General features: G+C 43.2%; 1 protein-coding gene across 2 annotated transcripts; it reads right to left on the bottom strand.

Moving 5' to 3' along the window:
* Positions 1-217: 217 nt before the first annotated feature.
* LOC109909246 (SAM domain-containing protein SAMSN-1) lies at positions 218-10,211 on the bottom strand. Of its 2 annotated transcripts, none has more exons than XM_020508308.2 (7): positions 10,001-10,211; positions 9,075-9,284; positions 7,242-7,359; positions 4,158-4,309; positions 3,828-4,040; positions 3,292-3,439; positions 218-1,337 (listed from the first exon to the last, which is right to left on the bottom strand). In XM_020508308.2, exons 1-7 carry the CDS (start codon positions 10,055-10,057, stop codon positions 1,186-1,188), a joined length of 1,050 nt encoding a protein of 349 aa, XP_020363897.1. In that variant the 5' UTR covers positions 10,058-10,211; the 3' UTR covers positions 218-1,185. The 2 variants fall into 2 exon arrangements, with proteins under 2 accessions (XP_020363897.1, XP_020363896.1); XM_020508307.2 differs by having other exon boundaries at positions 4,158-4,315; positions 10,001-10,178.
* Positions 10,212-11,287: the final 1,076 nt, after the last annotated feature.

Raw genomic sequence — 11,287 nt, 5'->3', positions numbered from 1 at the left:
CGCTTATATATACACAGGATGAGAAAGCAAAGAAACAACCTTTCCCATGAACACTATTCGTATATGCCGTTCAAATGAGTGTGTTCAGCGTCGTAACATTTTGAGGCATGCAACATGTAGCAATATTGTACAACTGCAACACCTTTTCTGTGCACATTTTGATTGAAAATATATTATACATTCAGTGCAGTACAAATTAACGGATTAGTTAGACAGATGACTTGATGCATAAATACTTTATTAATGTGTGACATGTTGCACTTATTGAGTTCTACAAGTATGTACATTTCACAGGAGGTTGGTGGCAACTTAATTGGGGAGGACGGCTCGTGGTAAGGGCTGGAGTGGAAAAAGTAGAACGATATCAAATACATCAAACATATGGTTTCCATGTGTTTGATGCCATTCCATTCGATCGTTTCAGCCATTATTATGATCCGTCCTCCCCTCAGCAGCCTCCACTGGTACTGTACATTTTGTTGAACCAGGATTGTTCAAAAAGATATGTAAAAACTCCCATGCACGCACACACACATGTTTGTTTTACTATCCTTGTTGGGACAAGGATAGTAAACAATGAATTTCCATTCAAAATCCCACTTTTCCTGACCTTAAAACTAACCTTAAACCTAACCTAACCCTAACCACAACCCCCTAACTCCTAAACCTAACCCCTTAAGCCTGAAATAGCCTTCTGTCACCACAAGGATAGTAAAACCAAACACACACACACACCATAGTTTCCAGCACAATACACAAACATTAAGATTTGATTTAAGTCAAATATAATTTGTCAGGGGTGTCATTCCATGGAGGGCCTAGTGTCTGCAGGTTTGAGTTGTTTTCCTTTCAATTAAGACATAAACTACCAGGTGTGGGGAGTTCTTTTCTAATTTGTGACCTTAATTCATCAACCAAGTACAAGGGAGGAGTGAACCCGCAAGGGAACCCGCAGCTATTCGGCCCGCCGTGGAATGAGTTTGACACCTGTGCTTCATGTGAATGAATAGGTTAGATAAAAGGTGCATAAATGAGGAATAAATTCATTAGTTTTAAGAAAAATTGGCTACATTTAACATGTAATTAATTAAATCCCATCTTGTAAAACCAAATACAGACAAGACAAACATGGTGAGCCATTGTAATTTACATGTCAAAACCTGTTAGTTAGGATAGTCTGGCCTATCAGTGTGTGACTGGTTGGCTCTCTGTGTCCTCTTTGCTGTTTTCAGAGCACTCTGATAGAATAAAGCAGCCTGAGTCTCTTGGACAGTCGCTCTTCTCCACCTTCAAACTGTGTGATGAAGAGGGCTCCTCACTCTCCCTCACATCATCGCCTGCGAACACAAGAACAAAGCAGTCTGGTTGGTTGGATCCTCAGACCCAGACAGACTCATGTGGGTTGCCAGCTTAGCTGCCCCGATCCAAGTCAATTTAAATTAATTTTGGTTGCCATTCTCAAACCATCCAAATGGAATTAAGCTTGATTTAATGACTAGATTCATCCCTGGCTGGTAATCTTTGCCAGGGTTAGCCAACAGCCAGTCATGATATCTGGTTCAGCCAGGGTGGCAGTGCCATCTGTTTGGTCCGAAACTAGCCCACACTCACAATATCTGGTTTAGCCAGGGTGGCAGTGCCATCTGTTTGGTCCGAAACTAGCCCACACTCACAATATCTGGTTTAGCCAGGGTGGCAGTGCCATCTGTTTGGTCCGAAACTAGCCCACACTCACAATATCTGGTTTAGCCAGGGTGGCAGTGTCATCTGTTGAGTCGGAAACTAGCCCACAGTCACGATATCTGGTTCAGCCAAGGTGGCAGTGCCATCTGTTTGGTCCGAAACTAGCCCACAGTCACAATATCTGGTTCAGCCAGGGTGGCAGTGCCATCTGTTTGGTCTGAAACTAGCCCACAGTCACGATATCTGGTTCAGCCAGGGTGGCAGTGCCATCTGTTTGGTCCGAAACTAGCCCACACTCACAATATCTGGTTTAGCCAGGGTGGCAGTGCCATCTGTTTGGTCCGAAACTAGCCCACAGTCACGATATCTGGTTCAGCCAGGGTGGCAGTGCCATCTGTTTGGTCCGAAACTAGCCCACAGTCACGATATCTGGTTCAGCCAGGGTGGCAGTGCCATCTGTTTGTTCCGAAACTAGCCCACAGTCACGATATCTGGTTCAGCCAGGGTGGCAGTGCCATCTGTTTGGTCCGAAACTAGCCCACAGTCACGATATCTGGTTCAGCCAGGGTGGCAGTGCCATCTGTTTGGTCTGAAACTAGCCCACAGTCACGATATCTGGTTCAGCCAGGGTGGCAGTGCCATCTGTTTGGTCCGAAACTAGCCCACAGTCACGATATCTGGTTCAGCCAGGGTGGCAGTGCCATCTGTTTGGTCCGAAACTAGCCCACAGTCACGATATCTGGTTCAGCCAGGGTGGCAGTGCCATCTGTTTGGTCCTAAACTAGCCCACAGTCACGATATCTGGTTCAGCCAGGGTGGCAGTGCATTCTGTTTGGTCCGAAACTAGCCCACAGTCACGATATCTGGTTCAGCCAGGGTGGCAGTGCCATCTGTTTGGTCCGAAACTAGCCCACAGTCACGATATCTGGTTCAGCCAGGGTGGCAGTGCCATCTGTTTGGTCCGAAACTAGCCCACACTCACAATATCTGGTTTAGCCAGGGGGGCAGTGCCATCTGTTTGGTCTGAAACTAGCCCACAGTCACGATATCTGGTTCAGCCAGGGTGGCAGTGCCATCTCTATGGTCCGAAACTAGCCCACACTCACAATATCTGGTTCAGCCAGGGTGGCAGTGCCATCTGTTTGGTCCGAAATTAGCTCAAATAGACATTTATGACCTTAATTTAGACCAACATAAATGGAGTTATGTGGGGACACAAACATAAATAACCTTTATGCTAAGTGTACGCATCCTGTTTTGTAAGCAGCTGACAGAAACGGTCTAGTATTGCTCATTTCCTAATCTGGATTGGAGACCAATCTTTCTGTTTCATTTTATGTTTCAGAGCCTTGCAGTGTTTTATAGAGGAAGACATTTTGCCTCTTTAAGCAGTTTCTCTCTGACTGGTGCCAACTCAGCAAGAGGAGCAATTCTAAAATAATAGCAGCGATAAGCATCTGCTTATTATAACATACAAAGATCAAGATGTTACTTCCTGAGTGTAGTGCTGCGCATCATAAAATGTCTGTGGTACAATTGGCTATTCCCTTTGCCCCAATATAAATACGGTAGGGCTAGGCTACAGTAGAAATTGGTTTTGCTACTCACTCTCTGTATATCTGCAGTCGACAGCAGCCAGCAGCCTGACTCTGTGTTCTGGATTCATCACGTTCAACTCTATAAGGTGTTTCTCCTGCAGGTGCCTCAGGTCCTCTACTGTCTGGTAGCCATTCAGAAGCAGTGCAGATGCATACTCCTTGAATAAACAAATACAGTTCCATCTCATCTACCTTTCATAATCTTATACTAATCTGTTCACATTTGAGTGCTTTAGGTTATGTTTATGCATATTAAAAATGTTTGTTGTGTATTTGAGACAACACTGATTGGTTACTGTAAAGAGGAAAGAACAAAATGTGTCTGTATTTGGAAGTCATTTAAAGAGTCAAAGCTTGACCATGGCTAGAAGCTATCCAGCTTTTGTCAAATTAACGTCATTTTAGCTAACCATAACCCTTTTCCTAACCTTAGCCCAATTATTCTAACCTGCTAGGTTAATTCTCCTAACCTGCTACGAAAAGTCAAATCTGAAGTTAATTTGACAATAGATTGATCCCTTCTAGCCATGCCATCCGAGCACTCACCTCTAGATGTAGCCGCTCCAGTAGTTCCAGTAGTGTCTTTGGTCGTGGTCTCTTGCTCATCCTCTGAGGCCTGATCTTTGGCGCCTCCTCCTCTCTTTCTTTCTCCATGAGCATGTCAACATAGATGAACTTGAAATTGCCCACTTTGTTGTTCAGAATCCCTGTCCATATGCCCATGGGAGGTTTACTGATGATGCTGATAATGTCTCCAACCTGGGAAGAGACATCAATAGATTGGACTCATACATATAGATTATGAAGCAGCACTTACAAACAGCTTTCATAGCATTTCACAATACACCCATTCTGGAAACATTGTCTTCTGTCTACCTTGAGTTTGAGGGAGTCAGTGTCATATGGGCTGGGAAAAAAGTCTGTGTGGACCCGTGCTCTACCACAGAAGTGTCCGTTGTAGGAGCCGTCCTCTTCTAGTCTCAGACTGTCTCTGGTACTGGAGCCATCTGAGACGCTGGCCAAACCACCTGAGCCAACAGGGGACAATACATCACAATATGATTACACTGCACATATTTACCCATGGAGGGAAGGTTACAAGCCTATCCTAATATTGTAATATGATGGTAATAATAAAATAAAATGTTATTTGTTATTTGTACCGAATACAACAGTTGTTGACCTTACAGTGAAATGCTTACTTACGAGCCCCTAACCAACAATGCAATAAATAAAAAAATTCAACGAATAAGAAATAAAAGTAACAATTAAAGAGCAGCAGTAAAATAACAATAGCGAGACTATATACATGGGGGTACCGATACAGAGTCAATGTGCGGGGGCACCGGTTAGTCAAGGTAATTGAGGTAATATGTACATGTAGGTAGAGTTATTAAAGTGACAATGAATAGATGATAACAACAGAGATTAGCAGCGATGTAAAAAATAAAATAAAATAAAAAAGGGAGGGTTTCTGACCTCCTCACTATAGGCTGTCTTGTCATTGTCGGTGATCAGGCCTACCACTGTTGTGTCATCGGCAAACTTAATGATGGTGTTCGAGTCGTGCCTTGCCGTGCATTCATGAGTGAACACGGAGTGTAAGAGGGGACTGAGCATTCACCCCTGAGGGGCCCCTGTGTTGAGGATCAGCGTGGCGGATGTGTTGTTACCTTCCCTTACCACCTGGGGGCGGCCCGTCAGGAAGTCCTGGATCCAGTTGCAGAAGGAGGTGTTTAGTCCCAGGGTCCTTAGCTTATTGATGAGCTTTGAGGGCACTATGGTGTTGAACGCTGAGCTGTAGTAAATGAATAGCATTCTCACATAGGTGTTCCTTTTGTCCAGGTGGGAAAGGGTAGTGTGGAGTACAATAGAGATGGCATCATCTGTGGATATGTTAGGGCGGTATGCAAATTGGAGTGAGTCTAGGGTTTCTGGGATAATGGCGTTGATGTGAGCCATGATCAGCCTTTCAAAGCACTTTATGGCTACAGACGTGAGTGCTACGGGTCGGTAGTCATTTAAGCAGGTTACCTTAGTGTTCATAGGCACAGGGACTATGGTGGTCTGCTTAAAACATGTTGGTATTACAGACTCGGACAGGGAGAGGTTGAAAATGTCAGTGAAGACACTTGCCAGTTGGTCAGCGCATGCTCACAGTACACGTCATGGTAATCCGTCTGGCCTTGTGAATGTTGACCTGTTTAAAGGTCTTACTTACATCGGCTGCAGAGAGCGTGATCACACAGTCTTCCGGAACAGCTGATGCTCTCATGCATGTTTCAGTGTTATTTGCCTCGAAGCGAGCATAGAAGTAGTTTAGCTCATCTTGTAGGCTCGTGTCACTGGACAGCTCTCGGCTGTGCTTCCCTTTATAGTCTGTAATGGATTACAAGCCCTGCCACATCCGAGAAGCATCAGAGCCGGTGTAGTACGATTCAATATTAGTCCTGTGTTGACACTTTGCCTGTTTGATGGTTCGTCGGAGGGCATAGCGGGATTTCTTACAAGCTTCCGGGTTAGAGTCCCGCTCCTTGAAAGTGGCAGCTCTAGCCTTTAGCTCAGTGTGGATGTTGCCTGTAATCCATGGCTTCTGGTTGGGGTATGCATGTACAGTCACTGTGGGGACGACGTCATCGATGCACTTATTGATGAAGCCAATGACTGATGTGATGTACTTCTCAATGCCATTGGAGCAATCCCGGAACATTTTCCAGTTTGTGCTAGCAAAACAATCCTGTAGCTTAGCATCTGCTTCATCTGACCACTTTATCATTCATTGAGTCATTGGTGCTCCTGCTTTAATTTTGGCTTGTAAGCAGGAATCAGAAGAATAGAATTATGGTCATATTTGCCAAATCGAAGGCGAGGGAGAGCTTTGCATGCATCTCTGTGTGTGGCGTAAAGGTGGTCTAGAGTTTTTTTCCCCCTCTGGTAGCACATTTAACATGCTGATAGAAATTTGGTAAGACCGATTTAAGTTTTCCTGCGTCAAAGTCCTCGGCCACTAGGAACGCCGACTCTGGGTGAGCGTTTCCTGTTTGCTTATGGCGGAATACAGCTCATTGAGTGCAGTCTTAGTGCCAGCATCAGTTTGTGGTGGTATGTAGACAGCCACAAAAAATACAGATGAAAACTATCTAGGTAGATAGTGTGGTCTACAGCTTATCATGAGATGCTCTACCTCAGGAGAGCAAAACCTTGAGACTTCCTTGAATATCTTGCACCAGCTGTTGTTTACAAAAATACATAGTCCGCCACCCCTTGTCTTACTACCAGACGCCGCTGTTCTATCCTGCCGATACAGCATATAACCACCCAGCTGTATGTTGATAATGTTGTCGTTCAGCCACGACTCCATGAAGCATAATACATTACAGTTTTGAATGTCCAGTAGTTTAATCTTTCGTAGGTCATTGATTTTATTTTCCAAATATTGCACGTTTGCTAGCAGAATGGAAGGCAGTGGGGGTTTATTCGATCACCTACGAATTCTCAGAAGACAGTCCGCCCTCCGGCCCATTTTTCTCTGCTTTCTCTTCACGTTTCCAGGAAAGTAGTATGTCATTCACGTTGGGCTCGTCGGACTCGTTAAAGGAAAAAAAGGATTCTGCCAGTTCATGGTGAGTAATCGCAATTCTGATGTCCATAAGAGAGCAGCAACATTATCAGTCATAAGAGAGCAGCAACATTATGTACAAAATACAAAATAAGTTAAAAAAACAAGTTACAAACAACGCAAAGAAACAAACAAAAAAAACACAATTGGATAGGAACACGTAAAACGTCAGACTTCTTTTCCGGGGCCATCTTAATAATATGGTAATACAATGGTAAAATAAAATACATGAAAACACATCACATTAGCTTATTCTTCATTTACAAACGTGTAACTTCATTTACAGACTTGTATGAGGAGAGACATGACTTTCTGTTGACATCCCTGTGGAGAGGACTTACTGGAGGAGCTCTGTCCGCTGCAGAGGCTCTCCAGAGAGTTGCTGGTCTCTTCAGAGCCTTTCTCAACAGGAGGACTGCTCTCTGTTTCCTCCTCTAGGTCTCTGTCAGTGTCCTCACCCTGCATGGGGAAATACAAGATGGACAAGCCACTATGTGAGTAAGCTAAATAATTTCAGGGTGGATTCCTTTGCTATATAAATAACAGTGCTATTTATATAAGGAAGGAAGTGTCATTAGGTTAACAATTCAACATAGCCACTTACAAATACTGACTAGGTTGTTGGATACTATTTTGTCACTTAGACCTAATTTCAATACAAATTGAGTCTTGCTTGGCCAGACTTACACTACATGACCAGAAGTATATGGACACCTGCTCGTTTGGCCCTGTCCGGGGATATCATCGGATGGGGCCACAATGTCTCCTGACCCCTCCTGTCTCAGCCTCCAGTATTTATGCTGCAGTAGTTTATATGTCGGGGGGTCAGTTTGTTATATCTGGAGTACTTCTCCTGTCTTATTCGGTGTCCTGTGTGAATTTAAGTATGCTCTCTCTAATTCTCTCTTTCTCTCTTTCTCTCTGAGAACCTGAGCCCTAGGACCATGCCTCAGGACTACCTGGCATGATGACTCCTTGCTGTCTCCAGTCCACCTGGCCGTGCTGCTGCTGCTCCAGTTTCAACTGTTCTGCCTGCGGCTATGGAATTCTGACCTGTTCACCGGACGTGCTACCTGTCCCAGACCTGCGGGTTTCAACTCTCTAGAGACAGCCTGAGTGGTAGAGATACTCTTAATGATCGGCTATGAAAAGCCAACTGACATTTACTCTTGAGGTGCTGACTTGCTGCACCCTCGACAACTACTGTGATTATTATTATACGACCATGCTGGTCATTTATGAACATTTGAACATCTTGGCCATGTTCTGTTATAATCTCCACCCGGCACAGCCAGAAGAAGACTGGCCACCCCTCATAGCCTGGTTCCTCTCTAGGTTTCTTCCTAGGTTTTGGGCTTTCTAGGGAGTTTTTCCTAGCCACCGTGCTTCTACACCTGCATTGCTTGCTGTTTGGGGTATTAGGCTGGGTTTCTGTACAACACTTTGAGATATTAGCTGATGTACGAAGGGCTATATAAATAAATTTGATTTGATTTGATTTTGATCCAGCCGAAGCTTGGTATTGCGCATGGTGATCTTAGGCTTGTGTGCGGCTGCTTGGCCATGAAAACCCATTTCATTAAGCTTCCAACTAACAGTTATTGTGCTGACGTTGCTTCCAGATGCAGTTTGAAACTTGGTAGTGAGTGTTGCAACCGAGGACAGACGATTTTTGCGCATTACGTGCTTCAGCGTTCTTTGAGCTTGTGTGGCATACCACTTCGCGGCTGAGCCGTTGTTGCTCCTAGAAGTTTCCACTTCACAATAACAGCTCTAGCAGGGCAGACATTTGAAGAACTGACTTGTTGGAAAGGTGTCATCCTGTGTCCGTGCCACATTGAAAGTCACTGAGCTCTTCAGTAAGGCCATTGTTTTGTCTATGGAGATTGCATGGTGGTGGGCTCGATTTTATACAACTGTCAGCAATGTGTGTGGTTGAAATTGCCAAATCCACTCATTTGAAGGGGTGTCCACATACCTTTGTATATATAGTGTATTTTACAAGAGTGTTCTTATGACATAGGTAGACGTCACAATGGTTCATTTGAGTATGTGGGTTATAGCCAGTCAGATGGAAAATATACAATATTTTAAGAGCTCTGGATGTTTTTATACACTACGCAAATATAAGTACTGTGTAGGATGAGAAAGAGGCAGTCTGTAGTGTAACTCACAGCTTCCTCAGAGAAGGTTTTGAAGTGCTTCTTGCCCATCTTCCTGCGCATGGTTAGAGAGATGGCCTTCATCTTCTTCCCCAGGCTGCCTTGTTTGGTCTGATCAGAACTCTCACATCCAGACTCCTCTGTCACTTTTGTTACATTTTCCTCTAGTCTGGCTGGTGATGGTTGTCTGATGCCGTCAAATCGCCCAAAACTGGTGGAGCGCTGCATGGAGAGATCACAGATGACAGATTGAATATGTGTTTGCCACAGTGGCAGCAGGAGTCAGGACTCAATCTGGAACATTATGCAATACATGTTGCACACCCATCCCACCAAATCACTATGGGTTTTTGATGATTTCCTTTCCTTTTTTCTTATGACATAGGTAGACGTTTTTATACACTACGCAAAAATAAGTACTGTGTAGGATGAGAAAGGGACCAAATCAGTGGTAATGAATTATTTTATCCTACTTCCTTGATTTACAGTAATACTGCGCCATTGTCTTGAGCAATGTGTCTTGAGCCTAGAAGTCTGGCACGTGAGGCTACTTGAACTCAATCCCATTTGCACTATGCGTGTATCTCTATCATCTCTATTCAGATGTGCTTAGAGCCAATAGATTTTCATAAACCTAAAAGTATTTAATGAATAATTCCAGTAAATCCCTATTACATACCAGGACCCCACACTGCAGCAATCTAGGGAACCTTTTGAGTAATTTGATGGACCCTCCCCCTCCTCACAACTTTGACCATATATCTGCTGCACTTCTACTCATCATCAGTCAAAGACACTGCTTCTTCTTTCAGTTAGAATCACATTTTAGTGCTAACTATTGTGGGTAGTTAGCACTAAAGAGTTGTCAATTCTACACAAATAGTTATCAATTCAATGTATTTAAACGTGCTACTTAGAAATAATGTGTTTCCACCTACCTTTGGTTTACTGGGCTTTGGTTTGTCTGAAACATTTGAGGCTGCCCTCTGTAGCATTTTGTGTTGATGTTGTTTGGTTTTAGAGTTCAGTCTAATGTAATCTTAAAGAAGCCTTTCTGTACTCTGACCAACTCTGATGGTAGTTAAGTGTTAACTGCACTAAACTAACCCAGAACGAATGCTTGGCTTCCTCAAAATGACAGGATGTGACATGTGAGGCAATCAACATTCTTTCTATTACCACGGTATCCGTTTCAGAAGGGGAAAAAAGACATTCTGCTAGATGAGCACTTTGCGGTCTCTCTCTAAAAACATTTTAATTTCTAGGAACACTGTGATGAAGGTGACATAATTTTAGAACCTAGTTACCATTTGTGGTTGGGCTACATTTGCTGCATGACTCACACCTGGCATAGGCTATACAGTGCCTTCAGAAAGTATTCATACCCCTTAACTTATTCCACATTTTGTTGTGTTACAGCCTGAATTCAAAATTGAAAAAATATATTTTTTCTCACCAATCTACACACAATACCCCACAATGACAAAGTATTTTTTTTAAAGTAGGACATTTTTGCTAATTTATTGAAAATGTAATACAGAAATATCTAATTTACATACGTATTCACACCCCTGAGTCATACATTTTAGAATCACCTTTGGCAGTGATTAAAGCTGTGAGTCTTTCTGGCTAAATATTTAATAGCTTTGCACACCTGGATTATACAATATATGGACATTATAATTTTTTTTATTCTTCAAGCTCTGTCAAGTTGGTTGTTGATCATTGCTAGACAGCCTTGCATTAGATGTTAAAGCCAAGTCAAAACTCTAACTAGGCCACTCAGGAACATTCTTGGTAAGCAACCACAGTGTATATTTGACCTTGTGTTTTAGGTTATTGACCTGCTGAAATTATGCCGATTTAAAGCATACCCATAACATGCAGCTACTACCATGCTTGAAATATGAAGAGTGGTACTCGTGTTGGATTTGCCCCAAACATAACACTTTGTATTAAGGACATGAAGTTCATTACTTTGCCACATTTTTTGCAGTTTTACTTTAGTGCCTTATTGCAAACAGGATGCATGTATTGGAATATTTGTATTCTGTACTGGCTTCCTTTCTTTCACTCTATCATTTAGGTTAGTATTGTGGAGTAACTATGTTCTTGAGCCATCCTCAGTTTTCTCCTATTACAGCCATTAAACTCTGTAATTGTTTTAAAGTCCCCAGTGACCTCATGGTGAAATCCAGAAGCGGTTTCCTTCCTCTCTGGAAACT

This window comes from Oncorhynchus kisutch, linkage group LG18 (assembly GCF_002021735.2).
Source record: "Oncorhynchus kisutch isolate 150728-3 linkage group LG18, Okis_V2, whole genome shotgun sequence".
NCBI lineage: Eukaryota > Metazoa > Chordata > Actinopteri > Salmoniformes > Salmonidae > Oncorhynchus > Oncorhynchus kisutch.
Note: the sequence above shows the minus strand (reverse complement) of the source record. Positions and strands in the feature narration are given on the sequence as shown.

Excerpts from the sequence above, each read along its gene's own strand:
- LOC109909246 (XM_020508307.2), bottom strand. The coding sequence starts at position 10,057 with ATGCTACAGAGGGCAGCCTCAAATGTTTCAGACAAACCAAAGCCCAGT. Across the intron at positions 4,041-4,157 it reads CTGACTCCCTCAAACTCAAG|GTTGGAGACATTATCAGCAT; the intron begins GTAGACAGAAGA and ends GTCTCTTCCCAG. Across the intron at positions 1,338-3,291 it reads CGACTGCAGATATACAGAGA|GCGATGATGTGAGGGAGAGT; the intron begins GTGAGTAGCAAA and ends TTGTGTTCGCAG.